Here is a 20,106-nt window from a genome sequence, read left to right on the forward strand (position 1 = left end):
AGGTCAGTGGAGGGATTGGCAAAGAGGGGTGGAGGACACTGAGTGGAGGCCAGTGGAGGGATTGGCAGAGAGGGGTGGAGGACACTGAATGGAGGTCAGTGGAGGGATTGGCAGAGAAGGGTGGAGGACACTGAATGGAGGTCAGTGGAGGGATTGGCAGAGAAGGGTGGAGGACACTGAATGGAGGTCAGTGGAGGGATTGGCAGAGAGGGGTGGAGGACACTGAATGGAGGTCAGTGGAGGGATTGGCAGAGAAGGGTGGAGGACACTGAATGGAGGTCAGTGGAGGGATTGGCAGAGAAGGGTGGAGGACACTGAATGGAGGTCAGTGGAGGGATTGGCAGAGAAGGGTGGAGGACACTGAATGGAGGCCAGTGGAGGGATTGGCAGAGAAGGGTGGAGGACACTGAGCAGCTGGTAAGATAGATGAGTCTGGTAGCATTGATGATAGACTGGAGGGGGATGAGCTTATGGAGGGAGTCAAAATGAGAGATAACAATGGCTTGAATAAGGGGCAAATTGTACTGATGTTACGGAGGTGAAGCTTTTGATCATCTATTATACACGGCTCAAAAAAATGAAAGGAAGACTTTGTAATCAGAGTCTAGCATTAAGTCGATGAAACTCCTGGAATATTGATCTGGTCAGGTAAGTAGCAGAGGGGGATGTTAATCAGTTTTAGCTGCTTTGGTGTTAATGAAATGAACAACAGGTGCACTAGATGGGCAATAATGAGATGACCCCCAAAACAGGAATGGTTTTACAGGTGGAGGCCACTGACATTTTTTTCCTTCTCATCTTTTCTGACTGTTTTTCACTCGTTTTGCATTTGTCTAGGGTCAGTGTCACTACTGGTAGCATGAGGCCATACCTGGACCCTACAGAGGTTGCACAGGAAGTCCAACTCCTCCAGGATGGCACATCAATACCTGCCATTGCCAGAAGGTTTGCTGTGTCTCCCAGCACAGTCTCAAGAGCATGGAGGAGATTCCGGGAGACAGGCAGTTACTCTAGGAGGGCTGGACAGGGCCGTAGAAGGTCCTTAACCCATCAGCAGGACTGGTATCTGCTCCTTTGTGCAAGGAGGACCAGGATGAGCCCTGCCAGAGCCCTACAAAATGACCTCCAGCAGGCCACTGGTGTGAATGTCTCTGAACAATCAGAAACAAACTTCATGAGGGAGGCCTGAGGGCCCGACGTCCTCTAGTGGGCCCTGTGCTCACTGCCCGGCACCATAGAGCTGGATTGGCATTTGCCATTGAACCCCAGAATTGGCAGGTCCACCACTGGCACCGCTTTTCACAGATGAGAGCAGGTTCCCCCCGAGCACATGTGACAGACGTGAAAGGGTCTGGAGAAGCCGTGGAGAACATTCTGCTGCCTGTAACATGGTTCAACATGACCGTTCTGGTGGTGGGTCAGTGATGGTCTGGGGAGGCATATCCATGGAGGGACGCACAGACCTTTACAGGCTAGACAATGGCACCCTGACTGCCATTAGGTATGGGGATGAAATCCTTGGATGCATTGTCAGACCCTATGTTGGTGCGGTGGGTCCTGGGTTCCTCCTGATGCGGTGGGTCCTGGGTTCCTCCTGATGCGGTGGGTCCTGGGTTCCTCCTGGTGCGGTTGGTCCTGGGTTCCTCCTGGTGCGGTGGGTCCTGGGTTCCTCCTGGTGCGGTGGGTCCTGGGTTCCTCCTGGTGCGGTGGGTCCTGGGTTCCTCCTGGTGCGGTGGGTCCTGGGTTCCTCCTGGTGCGGTGGGTCCTGGGTCCCTCCTGGTGCGGTGGGTCCTGGGTCTCTCCTGGTGCGGTGGGTCCTGGGTCCCTCCTGGTGCAGTGGGTCCTGGGTTCCTCCTGGTGCAGTGGGTCCTGGGTCCCTCCTGGTGCAGTGGGTCCTGGGTCCCTCCTGGTGCAGTGGGTCCTGGGTTTCTCCTGGTGCACGTCAATGCCCGGCCTCATGTGGGGAGAGTATGCAGTCAGTTCCTGGAGGATGAAGGAATTGATACCATTGAATGGCCCCCACGCTCCCCTGACCTAAATCCAATAGAACACCTCTGGGATGTCATGTTGCGGTCCATCCGACGCCGCCAGGTTGCACCTCAGACTGTCCAGGAGCTCAGTGACACCCTGGTCCAGATCTGGGAGGAAATCCCCCAGGACACCACCTGTGGTCTCATTAGGAGCCTCCCCCGACGTTGTCAGGCATGCATACAAGCACGTGGGGGCCACACAAACTACTGAGGACCATTCTGAGTTGCTGCATAGAATTTTCAGCAACATGGACTCGCCTGCTGCATCATTTCTTCACTTTGATTTTTGGGGTGTCTGTGAATTCAGTCCTCTGTAGGTCGATCATTTCCATCCAATGATGGGGTGTCCTTACGTTCCTCACCCATCCCCCGTCCATACCAGTATAGAGATCCAGCAGGAGATTCCTCCCCATTGAGATCTGATGGGTTTTCAAAGTCTTCCTTTCATTTTTGTGAGCCGTGTATATGTTCTCACCTTCAGTCTGTAAACTCTTTAGACCCGCATCACATAATACATGTTTTTCCTTCACAGGCACCCCATCCTGCCCCCCCCTGTACATACAAGTACTATGGACAAGTGCCGCAGTCGACCTCGCAGACCGGACAAGGCCTTATATGTGCCCAAAGCCAGGCGAAGTATGGATGAGCCGTCCAGCGGAGGAGACAAAACGTCTGAACACCTACCGGCTTCTATTTCCAAATCTCCTATCCAGAGGAGACACAAGAACATCAAAGCTGACTCCATTTCTCAGGTCCATGAACACGGGAAACAGCGGACTTGTAAAAGTGTAAAATCCCCCGATCCAAAGAGAAACACTCAGCACAAGAATGACAGGGAGCCGGTCTGCATGGAAACAGAGAGTGGAGACAATAATTCCTTGTGTGGCGGAGTTGGTAAATTAGTCCTCAATGAGGAGACTTTGTCAGGGGGCTCAGTACAGAACTTTCTGTCTGAATCTCTCCTCCTTCCCTCTGCCAAAGCCTCCCCATCAAAGGAAGAGGAACAGTTTGATGTCCATAGCAGACCTGCCAGCCATAGTCTAGAACAGCATGAAAATACAACACAAAGGTCAGCAGAAAGAACATTGCAGCCCGACAGGATGACGGTTACAGCAGAAGATCAGGGCACATGTCATTCTAGAGAGGCATCTCCGTCAGATGAAAGTCTAGACAATCCCAAGCTGTCCAAACATATAGACGTGCCATCAAGCACCATAGACCAGGTAACGGGGTGCTCCGTGTCTCCATGTCCTCAGGGAATGACGGATTTACCGACGGGGAGCATTCTTCATAGCGGCGAACCCAAAACGCACAATAGAAACAACACGACCAAAAAACAGAAAGCTGTTTTATTCCACGGCACAGACTGCACAGAAGTCATTACTACAAGTGGAATGGCTATGGAGCCGCCTGGACAGCTTACTGTCTGCACAAGCGATGCAGATAATGCGGCTCATGTCATCCTCTATAAAAAGCCAGAAAGTATTGCTGGAGGAAAATTAGATTCCACTTGTGCAATAGCGGAGAATGTCTCAGAGCTTGCAGAGAGGGATAGCAGTGCCATTCCGTGTGCCATTGAGCTCAGCATCAGAGCTGCAGATGAACACATCGCCCATTCTAAAGCGTGCTTGTCTGAGAGTGACGGAGGTGGAGTAGATGGCATTTATAAATCTGAATTGTCTGGACACTGTAATACAGAACACATTAGAATAGAGAATCACAGAGAATATGCTGGAAAGGGTGAGACTGAGAATGGCCCTAGGTGGTTTTCCCATGCAGATACACAGCAGGAATTCAGGGTGTACAGAACTGGAAGCAGTGGGGAACTCATTGACAATCCTGGATTAGAGAAACCATTTGTAGAGGTTCTACCAGCTATGGCCAGCATGGAGCCAAACCTGTGTGCGGCCAGTGCTGGACAAGTACCAGATGGGGCAAGCATGGAGGAAGAAGTACCTTCAAGGACTAAGCCCTTTTTGGATACTGAGCAAATGCCCCCAGCAGTGGTAGAACAGGTTTCTCCTATAGAGAACATGGAACTGGTGGTAAGTTCTACAACTGTTGGCTCTGCGGAATTATCAGAGCAGGTGACCTTCGAGGAGCATGTGCCATCGGCCAGCGAAGACATTGAGGAAGATGGACACGAGCGAGCTCAGAATGTAGAGTCATGGCCTGATGGGGGCTGTACAAACTCGAGGGAACTCTTGAAAAATTCTGGTGGTCTGAAAGAAGACTCTTCAGCTGGAACTGACTGTGAACTGCAGAGGAGTAAATATGCCCCAAAGGGCAACTCTATAAGAAGTCTAACTATGAAAATGTCAGAGAAGCGAACTACGTCTGCTGCAGCTAACCATGAGGAGGAGGAGAGCTGGGACTCCCTTTTCAATGATGATGGGGACTGTGTTGATCCTCGACTTCTGGAAGAGGTAATGCTTTGTTGGGAGTTCAGCCTTGATTTTTATAGCCTTCCAGTCTGGGATGGTGTGGGATTCTCTAAAATAAAATTGCGAACAATCAAGTTTTCCTTAGATTTGCTGCCCCGGTATACCTGTACTGATTGCACAGCCGTTCGGTGGGCACCTTAATGGGGAGTTTTGGCAAGTTATAGAACATACAGTTTTGGCAAATCTGAAGTAATGTATGTATTCTGATCTTTCAAACAAAAAGGCCGCAAAAGCCTAGAACGGGTGGGCAACTGTAGCCCTCCAGCTGTTGTAGGACTACAAGTCCCATGAGGCATTGCAAAACTGACAGTTACAAGCATGACTCCCAAAGGCAGAGGCATGATGGGACTTGTAGTTCACCAACAGCTGGGGGGGCCACAGTTGCCCACCCCTGGCCTAGAGCATTATCGACAGCACTTCACTGAACGATAAAAAGAGTACATACTCACAAAAGCCCACATGTAACCGTGTTGTACGTAAACAGACTGAAGGGTCTTACGATGCAAGTCTTCTGGTTCAAAGAACAGCTGACGTGTTTCGGGGGACATGCCCCCTTCTTCATAGCACACTATATATTTATATACAATATAAGAGTTACAGTGCCTTTAAAAAAGTATTCCTCCCCTTGAAATGTCCCCCATGTTGTCACGTTACAACCAAAAACGTCAAAGTATTTTATTGGGATTTGATGTGATGGACTGACACAAAGTGGCACATAATTGCGACGTGGAAAGAAAATGAGAAATGGTTTTCAACATTTTGTACAAATAAATCTGTGAAAAGTTAGGGGTGCATTTGTATTCAGCCCCATTTACTCTGATACCCCTAACTAAAATCTAGTGGGACCAATTGCCTTCGGAAGTCACCTAATTAGTACATAGAGTCCCCCTGTGTGTCATGTGATCTCAGTATAAATCCAGCTGTTCTGTGAAGCCCTCAGAGGTTTGTTAGGGAACATTAGTGAACAAACAGCATCCTGAAAGCCAAGGAACACACAAGACAGGTCAGGGCTAAAGTTGTGGAGAAGTTTAAAGCAGGGTCAGGGTATAAAAAAAAATCCATATGTCCAGAGAACAAACAGTGTTGTGAGAATGGATGGTACTTTAACCTCACACGGAGATGTACCTTTATTGGAAATGCATTAAAAACATCCACAGTACTGGTAGCCAGGGCAAGGAGGGAGAACCGTCCGCTCCTCGGATGTAACCAGGGGGAGAGTGCTCCCTACACTGCTGGAGTTGCCGGAGCTCGCGGCGTCCCAGAACTGACATTACCGCAATCTCGGAGGAAGTGGAAGGATCCTGCCTTGGAGCGCAAGCCGGGCCAGTGACCTAGACTTATATAAAATCTCCCAAGCTTTGCTCATCTCACGGAGCACTGTGTTCAATCCATCATCCGAAAATGGAAAGAGTACGGCACAACTGCCAACCTACCAAGACATGGCCGTCCACCTAAAAAACCTACCAAGATATGGCCGTCCACCTAAAAAACCTACCAAGACATGGCCGTCCACCTAAAAAACCTACCAAGATATGGCCGTCCACCTAAAAAACCTACCAAGACATGGCCGTCCACCTAAAAAACCTACCAAGACATGGCCGTCCACCTAAAAAACCTACCAAGACATGGCCGTCCACCTAAAAAACCTACCAAGACATGGCCGTCCACCTAAAAAACCTACCAAGATATGGCCGTCCACCTAAAAAACCTACCAAGATATGGCCGTCCACCTAAAAAACCTACCAAGATATGGCCGTCCACCTAAAAAACCTACCAAGACATGGTCGTCCACCAAAAAACCTACCAAGACATGGCCGTCCACCTAAACTGACAGGCTGGGCAAGGAGAGCATTCATCAGAGAAGCAGCCAAGAAGCCCACATTTTTGGTTGTGACATGACAAAATGTGGAAAATTTCAAGGGGTATGAATACTTTTTCAAGGCACCGTAGTTTTGTAATTTACACCTTTGAGTGAGCTCTGTAGGTTGATCCCACATCCGTATGCATGTCTCTTCTCTGACGCCACCCCTTAGTGGGAGGGACTGATGAAAGGTGCTACATATCAGAGAAGATGGAGAGCTCAGACCAGTGTTGCTCTGAAGAAGGGGGCACATCCCCCGAAATGTGTGTAAGACCCTTTTGCTGGTTTACGTACAACGCTGTTAGAACATTTACTTTTGTATGTACTCTTTTTATCCTTCAATAAAGTGCTGTTATCGCTCTAGCCATTTGCACCCTTTTTGTTTTGACTTTGTAGAGTTACAAGATTCCCTGATCTTAGGAGGGCTGCATCGGCCTAATTCCAGTCCGGGTTGAGAGTCTTCATTTGTGGCGGTCCATATGGTTTTTCTGGAATCTGCTACGGTGTCTATATATTCTTCTATGTGACGTTTATCTTCTGTTCCTTGTGAAAATCACACCATTACTTACCTTGAAAGTAACAGACGGGGGCGTTCAAGTCCAACCGGGACTTTCCATTTTCCAGGTATAAAACGTGATGCCGGCGTGGCGGTACTACACAGAGCAGTAAGTGGTAAGTGTGTCCTATTACTGATAGGGGCGCACATGTCGCAGGTCAGTCCAGAGACCGTTAGTCAAGATGCAAGACAACAGTTTTAGCGTGTGCATGGGACAGCGCGTGGCGATGATGTTTCTGGTGAACGAAGGCGTAAAACCTGCGATATCTACAGAAGACTTGAAGCGCAGTACGGCAATGAGACGCTTAGCCGCAGGAAGACATTTGAATGGTGGAAACGTTTCAAAGATGGTGGACACCAGTGTTAGTGCGTGCCTGGAGCAGCGTGTGGCGATGATGTTTCTGGTGAACGAAGGCGTAAAACCCACCGATATCTACAGAAGACTTCAAGCGCAGTACGGCGAGAGACGCTCCGCCACAGGAAGACATTTGAATGGTGGAAACGTTTCAAAGATGGTGGACACCAGTGTTAGTGCGTGCCTGGAGCAGCGTGTGGCGATGATGTTTCTGGTGAACGAAGGCGTAAAACCCACCGATATCTACAGAAGACTTCAAGCGCAGTACGTCGAGAGACGCTCCGCCACTGGAAGACATTTGAATGGTGGAAACGTTTCAAAGATGGTGGACACCAGTGTTAGTGCGTGCCTGGAGCAGCGTGTGGCGATGATGTTTCTGGTGAACGAAGGCGTAAAACCCACCGATATCTACAGAAGACTTCAAGCGCAGTACGTCGAGAGACGCTCCGCCACAGGAAGACATTTGAATGGTGGAAACGTTTCAAAGATGGTGGACACCAGTGTTAGTGCGTGCCTGGAGCAGCGTGTGGCGATGATGTTTCTGGTGAACGAAGGCGTAAAACCCACCGATATCTACAGAAGACTTCAAGCGCAGTACGGCGAGAGACGCTCCGCCACAGGAAGACATTTGAATGGTGGAAACGTTTCAAAGATGGTGGACACCAGTGTTAGTGTGTGTATGGAGATGAGGTTTCTGGTGAACGAAGGTGTAAAACCCGTGATATCTACAGAAGACTTCAAGCGCAGTACGGCAATGAGACACTCAGCCACAGGAAGACATTTGAATGGTGGAAATGTTTCAAAGATGGTGGACACCAGTGTTAGTGTGTGTATGGAGATGTTTCTGGTGAACGAAGGTGTAAAACCCATGATATCTACAGAAGACTTCAAGCGCAGTACGGCAATGAGACACTCAGCCACAGGAAGACATTTGAATGGTGGAAACGTTTCAAAGATGATGGACACCAGTGTTAGTGCGTGCTTGGAGCAGCGTGTAGCAATGATGTTTCTGGTGAACGAAGGCGTAAAACCCGCAGGTATCTACAGAAGACTTCAAGCGCAGTACGGGGATGAGACGCTTAGCCGCAGGAAGACCTTTGAATGGTGGAAACGTTTCAAAGATGGTGGACACCAGTGTTAGTGTGTGCATGGGACAGCGAGTGGCGATGATGTTTCTGGTGAACAAAGGCGTAAAACCCGCAGATATCTACAGAAGACTTCAAGCGCAGTGCGGCGAGAGACACTCAGCCGCAGGAAGACATTTGAATGGTGGAACGTTTCAAAGATGGCGGACACCAGTGTTTAGTGTGTGTATGGAGATGTTTCTGGTGAACGAAGGCGTAAAACCCACGATATCTACAGAAGACTTCAAGCTCAGTACGGGGATGAGATGCTCAGCCGCAGGAAGACATTTGAATGGTGGAAACATTTCAAAGATGGCGGACACCAGTGTTAGTGCGTGCCTGGAGCAGTGTGTGGAGATGATGTTTCTGGTGAACGAAGGCGTAAAACCCGCTGATATCTACAGAAGACTTCAAGCGCAGTATGGGGATGAGACGCTTAGCCGCAGGAAGACCTTTGAATGGTGGAAACGTTTCAAAGATGGCGGACACCAGTGTTAGTGCGTGCCTGGAGCAGCGCGTGGCGATCATGTTTCTGGTGAACGAAGGCGTAAAACCTGCAATATCTGCAGAAGACTTCAAGCTCAGTACGGGGATGAGACGCTCAGCTGCAAGAAAACATTTGAATGGTGGAAACGTTTCAAAGATGGCGGACACCAGTGTTAGTGTGTGCATGGAGCAGCGTGTGGCGATGATGTTTCTGGTGAACGAAGGCGTAAAACCCACCAATATCTACAGAAGACTTCAAGCGCAGTACGGCAATGAGACGCTCAGCCGCAGGAAGACATTTGAATGGTGGAAACGTTTCAAAGATGGTGAATGGTGGAAACATTTCTTAGATGGTGGTTCGTTCATCAGTGACCACCCCGGCCGTGGTGGTTCCCAGCCCACAGCAGTCATTCCTGTGAACATTCATCTCATGTAGAGCTGATCCCGGATCATCGATCGTGAATTGGAACAAGAGACGAATCTTTGAAGGAAACGGTGAACACAATGATGAGGAGGTGAAGCTGGCAGCCTTCGGGGGGTTCCAGCATCCTGACAAATCTTTCTACGCCAAAGCTTTCCAGCCGTTAGTGACACGCTGGGATACGTGTATAAATGTAGCAGGGGAGGATGTCGAAAAATAAATGCAGCTTTCACTCCTTGAAATTTGTTCTTTTATTATACAAACTCCAAAGTCCCGGCGTGACTTGACCGTTCCTCGTATGTGAAGTCATTGTTGGTGATTTTCATAAATTCCCTTTCAGCCACTGGACTTGCCAATGCATCTGACTACTTCAGTAGAGCGGATTCTTCTCCCTCCGTGTGTATCATAGCCCTCTGCTCTCCTGGGAGTGTGTAACATACTCTGTGTGCTGGCCCAGCTCCTCTTCACCTCCATAAGGGGAAGGAGCCAAGGGTGAAACTATAGAGTGACAGTCCTGATGTTGCTGACCTCACATCCAGGATGGCGGCACCCATGTGGTGTTGAATATTCGCCCCTCACAAAGAAATGATCGGTCTAACAATGGAATGTTCGCCCCTCACAAAGAAATGATCGGCCTAACAATGGAATGTTCGGTGTAACACTGAGAGACCGAATACAACAACAAATTCAGCAGAAATGCGTCTAACAAATGATGACTGATCTGCATGTTCATGAGGGAAAGAAGGATTTGATCCCCTTCACAACACATGACTTAGTACTTGGTGGCCAATCCCTTGTTGGCAATCACAGAGGTCAGACGTTTCCTGGAGTTGGCCCCCAGGTTCGCACACATCTCAGGAGGGATTTTGGCCCACTCCTCTTGGCAGATCCTCTCCAAGTCATTAAGGTTTGGTGGCTGACGTTTGGCAACTCGAACTTTCAGCTCCCTCCACAGATTGTCAATCGGATGAAGGTGTGGAGACTGGCTAGGCCACTCCAGGACCTTAATGTGCTTCTTCTTGAGCCGCTCCTTTGTTGCCTTGGCCGTGTGTTTTGGGTCATTGTCATGCTGGAACACCCATCCACCACCCATTTTCAATGCCCTGGCTGAGGGAAGAAGGTTCTCACCCACGATTTGAGGGTACATTGCCCCGTCCATCGTCCCTTTGATGTCCCCTTAGCAGAAAAACCCCCCAAAGCAGAATGTTTCCACCACCATGTTTCACAGTGGGATGGTGTTCTTGGGGTCATAGGCAGCATTCCTCCTCCTCCAAACACGGCGAGTTGAGTTGATGCCAAAGAGCTGGATTTTGGTCTCCTCTGACCACAACACTTCCCACCAGTCCTCCTCTGCATCATTCAGATGTTCAGTGGCAGACTTCAGATGGGCCTGGACATGTGCTTTCTTGAGCAGAGGGACCGTGCGGGCACTGCAGGATTTCAGTCCTTGTCGGCGTAGTGTGTTACCAATTGTTTTCTTGGTGACTGTGGTCCCAGCTGCCTGGAGATCATTGACAAGATCCTCACGTGTAGTTCTGGGATGATTCCTCACTGTTCTCATGATCATTGACACCCCACGAGGTGAGATCTTGCATGGTGCACCAGACCTAGGGAGACTGACACTTGTTTTGTGTTTCTTCCATTTGTGAATGATTGCACCAACTGTTGTCACCTTCTCACCAAGCTGCTTGGCCATAGTTTGGTAGCCCAGTCCAGCCTTGTGTAGGTCTACCATCTTGTCCCTGACATCCTTGGACAGCTCTTTGGTCTTTGCCATGGTGGAGAGTTTGGAATCTGATGGTTTGATGGCTCCTGTGGACAGGTGTCTTTTATACAGGTAACACAATGAGATTAGCAGCACTCCCTTTAAGAGACTGCTTCTAATCTCAGCTTGTTACCTGTATGAGAGACACCTGGGAGCCAGAAATCCTGCTGAATGATAGGGGATCAAATCCTTCTTTCCCTCATGAACATGCAGATCCGTCATCATTTGTTAGACGCATTTCTGCTGAATTTGTTGTTGTATTCTGTCTCTCAGTGTTACACCGAACATTCCATTGTTAGACCGATCGTTTCTGTGTGAGGGGCGAACATTCCATTGTTAGACCGATCATTTCTGTGTGAAGGGCGAACATTCCATTGTTAGACCGATCGTTTCTGTGTGAGGGGCGAACATTCCATTGTTAGACCGATCATTTCTGTGTGAGGGGCGAACATTCCATTGTTAGACCGATCATTTCTGTGTGAGGGGCGAACATTCCATTGTTAGACCGATCGTTTCTGTGTGAGGGGTGAACATTCCATTGTTAGACCGATCGTTTCTGTGTGAGGGGGAACATTCACCATCAGCAGGGGAGCAAATACACATTTCCTTCACTGTATGTGGTTGGTCCAAGCTGGAACAATGTGTCTCCGTATAAATATCCAGACCTGGAGTTCTTCTTATATAGTCTAAGGCTCCGTTCACACCTATGCAGTTTGCTTTTTTCTACACGCATTTGTGCCGTGTTTTTACCATGTTTTGTTCAGACTTTTTTTTGTATCTATCTCCTGTCTGATCGATGTTTATAAACAATGTTACTTTGTGTCTCTCTATTCCCCGTCTGAAAGATGTTTGTAAACAATGTTACTTTGTATCTCTATCTCCCGTCTAATCGATGTTTATAAACAATGTTACTTTGTATCTCTATCTCCCGTCTAATCGATGTTTATAAACAATGTTACTTTGTATCTCTCTATCTCCCGTCTGATCGATGTTTATAAACAATGTTACTTTGTATCTCTCTATCTTCCATCTGATCGATGTTTATAAACAATGTTACTTTGTATCTCTCTGTCTCCCATCTGATCGATGTTTGTAAACAATGTTACTTTGTATCTCTCCTGTCTGATCGATGTTTATAAACAAAGTTACTTTAAAGTGGAATTTTTTGGACTGTCGTGCGTTTCCGCAGAAGGCATTGGTGTGAGCGGAGCCTCATAGACGTTTGTTGTAGCAGAGATTGGTTTGTCTGTGGAGTCTCTGTAAAGAATACCGATTATTATAATACAAATATTCTAACTGAAGTAAAAGGTTGGAAGAATGGCGATCGTCCCGCCTTGTGGGGTTCCCTTCCTGAGCCCTCCAGGATCCCCGGGGCCCGGGTCACTCCATATGTCCGCTTCCAGATCTGAAGTCAGAGCTCCCCCCCCCCCACAAATGTGCGAATAATCCGCCTTCTCTGGGAATCGCGATTTCGCGTTGTCATTATTTCGGTGATAATTAAATCCGTGTTTTCCTCGTGTCTCTCTTTATTTTATAATCCTCCACAACTGGTTTTTAATTAGTTGCCGTGAATATTGTACATTGTGAAAATGTCATTTCTTCCCGTAGCTGACGGCGAGAGAGGAGAGCCAGCCGAGCGGAGAGGAGCCTCCATCTGATCACTATGAGCCCCAAGAAGCCGCCATGGACGATCTAGAACTGTCACATGTCATCGAGATCTATGACTTCCCCGCTGAGTTCAAGACGGAGGATTTACTGCGCACATTCGCCTCTTACCAGTGAGTGTCGTCTGTGAACGGCGCACCGTTCTCCTCCTCATTAATTATGCAGCGCAGGAGAATATTAAGTGTCCCTGTCAGCTGGATGGGATGTAACACGGCTTATTTATACATTATCGGGGCTAAAAGACGCCCGGCGCCGCGCCAATCCTCCGCCAACACGACTTCACTGATTACTGCAGGAAACACGTTCTGCTGCCTTGGTGTTAAAGGGAAACCAACTGCCATTGGCTCTGAGGCTCCATGTACACCGCGGCCAATAAACTGACAGTTAGGAGCTTCTCTGCATTTTCCCAACAGCCCCTGAACCCTCCCTAATGTCCTCCTGTCCGTATTCTCTATGTCTCCCGCTCCGTGTCTTTGACAACAAAAAAGATCCCAATTTGTGTAAATTAATCGGTTTACGTGAAATTTATAGCATTTACAAATGGCGGGATGGATACGAGGATTTTACATTTTTTTTATACTAGTAATGGCGGCGATCAGCGAGTTATAGCGGAACTGCGGCAGCATTCTGACACTGGGGGGGGGGGGGAGGGGACTGACTAACTGCCACTGACATCCCCAGTGACACCAATACAGTGATCAGTGCTAATACAAAGCCCTGACACTGTACTAAAAGCACATATTTTTGCGTTACGGCGCTGTGCTACTTTAACTGACAATTGCGCGGTCATGCAACGCTGCACCCAAATGAAATTTACACCCTTTTTTCCTACAAATTCTACTTTCTTTCGGTAGTATTTAATCTCCTTTTTTGCGCTATAAACAAAAAAAAGACCAACAATTTTGAGAAAAAAAACAATATTTTTGACTTTTGCTATGAAACCTGTCCAGTAAACAAAACTAAAATCAAATTTCGCCATAAAGTTCGGCCAAAAATCCCGCTCCGTGTCTTTTGGTAATAAAAAAATCCCGATACCTGTAAATTAATTGGTTTACGTGAAAGTTATAGCGTCTACAAATGGCGGGATGGATACTGGGATTTTTTTTTTTTGTTACTAGTAATGGCGGCGATCAGAGGCTTATAGCGGGATGTGGCAGACATTCTGACACTGCGGGGGAACTGACTTGGTGTCACTGATATCCCCAGTGACACCAATACAGTGATCGGTGCTAATAAAAAGCCCTGACACTGCACTAATGGCACTGGGCAGGAAGGGGTTAACATGTGGGGCGATCAAAGGGTTAACTGTGTGCTGTGTTACTATAGACATGCTGTGCAGAGAAATACAAAGCAGCATGTCCTTGCTGACAGGGGAGATATTTGTGCTGTTTACAAACAGATCTCTCCCCTCTCAGCTTTGCCGGGAATTGGCGACCGGGACTCGGTGATTGACATCTCTAGCCAGTCCACGTGCCCGGAAATGCAAAAGTGTGTGTGCGCGTGTGCGCGTGTGCGCGTGCGCGCCACCCTGTAGCAGCTATAGGGCAGAAGGAAAGTGGTTCAGTTTAATTTCTTTTCTCATTTATATACACATATCATTATATATATATATATACGTCGTTATATAATGACAAAGTGAAAACCAAATTTTTATGTTTTCAAATATATTAAAAAGAAATAACTGAAATATCCTTTTGGCAGAAGTATTCAGACCCTTTGCAACAACACTTGAAAATTCAACTCAGGTGCCTCCCATTTCTCCTGATGGGAGATGTTTCTACACCTTGATTGGAGGCCACCTGTAGTACATTAAATTGATTGGACGTGATTTGGAAAGGCACACGCCTCTCTATAAAATGCCTCACAGCTGACAATGTAAACTGTATCAGAGCAAAAGCGATGAGGTCAAAGAAACTGCCTGCAGAGCTCAGAGACAGGATTATGGCAAGGCACAGAGCTGGGGAAGGCAACAAAAAAGTGCTGCGCTGAAGGTTCCCCAGAGCACAGTGGCCGCCATCATTCTCAAATGGAAGAAGTTTGGCGCAACCAGGACTCTACCAAGAGCTGGTCGCCTGGCCAAACTGAGCAATCAGGGGAGATGGACCTTAGTAAGAGAGGTGACCAAGAAACCCAATGGTTACTCTGACAGAGATCCTGTGTGGAGATGGAACAAAGTTCCAGAAGGACAATCAACACTGCAGCCCTCCACCCATCTGGGCTGTATGGCAGAGTGACTAAACGGAAGCTTCTCCTCAGTGCACAACACATGAAAGCCCGCCTGGAGTTTGCAAAAAAGCACCTGAAGGATCTCAGACTCTGGTCTGATGAAACCAAGATTGAACTGTTTGGCCTCAATTCTAATCGTTATGTCTGGAGGAAACCAGGCACCTTTCATTGCCTGCCTGATACCATCCCAACAGTGAAGCATGGTGGTGGCAGCATCATGCTGTGGGGGTGGGACTGGAAGACTGGTCAGGGTTGAGGGAAAACTAAATGGAGTACAGAGATATCGTCAATGAAAACCCGTTTCACAGTGCTCTGGACCTCAGACTGGGCTGAAGGTTCACCTTCCAACATGACAACCAACCTAACCACACAGCCAAGACAGCGCAGATGTGGCTTGGGGACAACAAGGTGAATGACCAGGAGTGGCCCAGCCAGAGCCCTGACTTCAACCCTGTTGGGAAACCTGACAATGGCTGTCCACCAACGGCCCCCATCCAACCTGACAGATCCAAGAAGAATAGCAGAAAATCCCCCAATCGAGGGGTGCAAAGCTTGTAGAGTCATGGCTGTCCACCAACGGCCCCCATTCAACCTGACTGAGCCAAGAAGAATGGCAGAAAATCCCCCAATCCGGGGGTGCAAAGCTTGTGGAGTCATGGCTGTCCACCAACGGCCCCCATTCAACCTGACCGAGCCAAGAAGAATGGCAGAAAATCCCCCAATCCGGGGGTGCAAAGCTTGTGGGGTCATGGCTGTCCACCAATGGCCCCCATTCAACCTAACTAAGCCAAGAAGAATGGCCGAAAATCCCCCAATCCAGGGGTGCAAAGCTTGTGGAGTCATGGCTGTCCACCAACGGCCCCCATACAACCTGACTGAGCCAAGAAGAATGGCAGAAAATCCCCGAATCCAGGGGTGCAAAGCTTGTGGGGTCATGGCTTTCCACCAATGGCCCTCATCCAACCTGACTGAGCCAGAAAGAATGGCAGAAAATCCCCCAATCCGGGGGTGCAAAGCTTGTGGAGTCATCCCCAAAAAGACTCAAGGCTGCAATTGTACCAGAGGGGCTTCAACCCAATACTGAGTGAAGGGTCTGAATACTTAATACATGTGAAATTTGAGGTTTTTTTCTTTTTCATAAATTCACAGATATTTTTAAAATTATATTTTCACTTTGTCATTATGGGCAGCTGAGTGCAGATCAACGAGAGAAAAATGAATCGAGAAATCTGCAGAATGCAACATGACAAACGGTAGAGGAGGTCTGAATACTTCATGACGTCACTGCAGATTTCTGCTTTACAAACACTTTACCTCTGGAGGACCTAATATTCAGAGGAGTTTGTAATCCTCTTCAGCCAATCAGCATTCACCCTGACCCCGTGCATCGCTGGGCAGGTGACCCCATGCATCGCTGGGCAGGTGACCCCGTGCATCGCTGGGCAGGTGACCCCGTGCATCGCTGGGCAGGTGACCCTGTGCATCTCTAGGCAGGTGACCCCGTGCATCGCTGGGCAGGCGACCCCGTGCATCGTTGGGCAGGTGACCCTGTGCATCGCTGGGCAGGTGACCCCGTGCATTGTTGGGCAGGTGACCCCGTGCATCGCTGGGCAGGTGACCCCCGTGCATCGCTGGGCAGGTGACCCCGTGCATAGCTGGGCAGGTGACCCCGTCATTTCCTGTTTCCACTTCTAAATATGAAGACTGTTCTCTTCTGCTTTACCTACAGAGACTACACACATCACACTGGAAGTACATCTTTAAAACTGGTGTTCTCCTTTAAGTTTCCAAATGAATGTAAAGAGCCATTGTGCTGCCCGAGTGTTCGACCTGGGGAATAATCATTTCATTTATATCTCACTTTTCTTTGCAGGAAGAGAGGATTTGACGTGAAATGGGTTGATGATACACATGCCCTGGGCGTGTTCGCCAGTCCCATCACAGGTATGGCGGGCTCTGATTATTACCGAGGACCTAAATGTTGTTTTCCGGACCCCGCATTCACTATATCCGCTCTTCCCAGACCCGGCATTCACTATATCCGCTCTTCCCAGACCCCGCATTCACTATATCCGCTCTCCCCGGACCCCGCACTCACTATATCCGCTCTCCCCGGACCCCGCATTCACTATATCCGCTCTCCCCGGACCCCGCATTCACTATATCCGCTCTCCCCGGACCCCGCATTCACTATATCCGCTCTTCCCAGACCCGGCATTCACTATATCCGCTCTTCCCAGACCCCGCATTCACTATATCCGCTCTCCCCGGACCCCGCATTCACTGTATCCGCTCTCCCCGGACCCCGCATTCACTATATCCGCTCTCCCCGGACCCCGCATTCACTATATCCGCTCTCCCCGGACCCCGCATTCACTATATCCGCTCTCCCCGGACCCCGCATTCACTATATCCGCTCTCCCCGGACCCCGCATTCACTATATCTGGTCTCCCCGGACCCCACATTCACTATATCCGCTCTCCCCGGACCCCGCATTCACTATATCCGCTCTCCCCGGACCCCGCATTCCCTATATCTCCTCTCCCCGGACCCCACATTCACTATATCTGCTCTCCCCGGACCCCGCATTCACTATATCCGCTCTCCCCGGACCCCGCATTCCCTATATCCGCTCTCCCCGGACCCCGCATTCACTATATCCGCTCTCCCCGGACCCCGCATTCACTATATCCTCTCTCCCCAGACCCCGCATTCACTATATCCGCTCTCCCCGGACCCCGCATTCACTATATCCGCTCTCCCCGGACCCCGCATTCACTATATCCGCTCTCCCCGGACCCCGCATTCACTATATCCGCTCTCCCCGGACCCCGCATTCACTATATCCGCTCTCCCCGGACCCCGCATTCACTATATCCGCTCTCCCCGGAACCCGCATTCACTATATCCGCTCTCCCCGGACCCCGCATTCCCTATATCCGCTCTCCACGGACCCCGCATTCCCTATATCCGCTCTCCCCGGACCCCGCATTCCCTATATCCGCTCTCCCCGGACCCCGCATTCCCTATATCCGCTCTCCACGGACCCCGCATTCCCTATATCCGCTCTCCCCGGACCCCGCATTCACTATATCCGCTCTCCACGGACCCCGCATTCCCTATATCCGCTCTCCCCGGACCCCGCATTCACTATATCCGCTTTCCCCGGACCCCGCATTCACTATATCCGCTCTCCCCGGACCCCGCATTCACTATATCCGCTCTCCCCGGACCCGGCATTCACTATATCCGCTCTCCCCGGACCCCGCATTCCCTATATCCGCTCTCCCCGGACCCCGCATTCCCTATATCCGCTCTCCCCGGACCCCGCATTCCCTATATCCGCTCTCCCCGGACCCCGCATTCCCTATATCCGCTCTCCACGGACCCCGCATTCACTATATCCGCTTTCCCCAGTCCCGACATTCAATATGCGGGATAGATACTGGGATTTATTTTCTTTTTTATACTAGTAATGGCGGTGATCAGCGACTTATAGCAGGACTGCGGCGGGCATTCTGACACTGAGGGGGAACTGACTAACTGCCACTGGCATCCCCATTGACACCAATACAGTGATTGGTGCTAATAAAAAGCCTTGACACTGTACTAATGGCATTGGGCAGGAAGGGGTTAACATAAGGGCCGATCAAAGGGTTACCTGTGTGCTGTGTTACTAGGGAGACATGCTGTGCAGAGATACAAAGCAGCATGTCCTTGCTGGCAGGAGAGAGACCTGTGTTTACATACTGACCTCTTTTCTCTCAGCTTTGCCCCGACGATCGCCGAGTGCTGGCTGGGAATCGGCGACTGACATCCCCAGCCGCCAATAGCGCATCGGGTAGGGCAGTGTGCGCGCCTCCTACCCAGAAATGCAAATGACATACATACATCAGTGGTTCATATAGTGAACTCGGTGTAGTTATCCCCCCTGAGGTCATCACAGAGGACAAGGGGGCGCTCTTTATGTCTGGAGGAAAAGAAATGTCATCTCCAAACACGGAAAGGTTTCTTCACAGTAAGAGCTGTGAGAATGTGGAATAGACTCCCTCCAGAGGTGGGTGTGGCCAGCTCAGTGGATTGCTGTAGGAAAGTCCTGGATTCTTTCTTGGATACACAGAATATAACTGGATATAACATTTATAGGGAAAGTTGATCCAGGGAATATCTGATTGCCTCTCGGGGGATCAGGAAGGAATATTTCCCCTCCAGGAGCAGATTGGATCGTGCTTTGCTGTTTTTTTTGCCTTCCTCTGGATCAACTGTGGGTGTAGGATTATAACTTTTTTGTCTTTTTTCAGCCAGACTAACTATGTAACTATATACAGTTGTGTTCAAAATAATAGCAGTGTGTTGAAAAAAGTAAATAAAGCTGAAAATCCTTCTAATAGCTTTTATTTCCATCCACACAAATGCATTGGGAACACGACACATTCTATTCCAAATCACAACATGAAGAAAAATACATCAAATTTGTGTTGTTCCTCTGAAAAAATGGAACAAAAGTGAATATTAGACTGTAGCAAACTTGCTCATCAGAGTTGGACGCGGAGTTCCCCTTTTCTATTAGAAGTATTCCTCAATCCTTTATTTCCTTCTCCCTCCCTTCCTGAGGGGCACAGGGACAGATGTGGTGTGTGCTGGTTATGGGTCAGCCGCAGGCTAAGGCATCCTTAGTCCGGTGCCGGGCAGTCTGTGAAAGTGTAGCTTTCCTCACCTACGTCATGATAAGGCCAGCATTCCTCAGAATTGGGAGCCCTGACCCCAGAACCTGTGTCGGCTCCCCCATCATACAACACATAAGGCAGCATCTTCCAGGAATTGGAAGAGATTGTAACCTCATAAAACCTAACAGCGAAGGTGACAGAATGAAATGAACATTCCTCAAGTCAGTTTGTCCCCTGTGTTTCATATCATGGATTATGAAGATATTGGTTTTAATTCAGAGTCCGCCCGAGATCCCTCCCTAAACAGAGCCAGTTTGGCCAGTTACTCAAAGGCACACCCCCCCCCCCCCCCCCCCGCTGGAGGACTTTAAAAAAGCACAGTAGGCCTGAGGGAAGCTAAAGAGATCTCCTAATTTTACCATCGTAATAGCAGGAGATCAAAGACCTTTCCGCTACGCAACTTGGATCTGCTTACCTCAAGGCTGAACATGGCAAGCAACCTAAC

At 49.1% G+C, this 20,106-nt stretch overlaps 1 protein-coding gene across 1 annotated transcript in view; it reads left to right on the top strand.

Annotated features, from left to right (window-relative positions):
• Positions 1–2,537: 2,537 nt before the first annotated feature.
• Positions 2,538–20,106, top strand: part of LOC149436322 (uncharacterized) — a 64,656-nt gene continuing 47,087 nt past the window's right edge. The window contains exons 1-3 of the mRNA XM_089661727.1: positions 2,538–4,456; positions 12,651–12,820; positions 16,807–16,877. Of these exons, the coding sequence (XP_089517853.1) occupies positions 2,546–4,456; positions 12,651–12,820; positions 16,807–16,877 (2,152 nt within the window). The 5' untranslated portion in view covers positions 2,538–2,545. The remainder of the gene's footprint in view (positions 4,457–12,650; positions 12,821–16,806; positions 16,878–20,106) is intronic.

The sequence above is a fragment of the Staurois parvus genome, unplaced genomic scaffold, assembly GCF_062004578.1.
Source record: "Staurois parvus isolate SC_StPar_1 unplaced genomic scaffold, SC_StPar_1.0 ptg001379l, whole genome shotgun sequence".
NCBI classification, from domain to species: Eukaryota; Metazoa; Chordata; class Amphibia; order Anura; family Ranidae; genus Staurois; species Staurois parvus.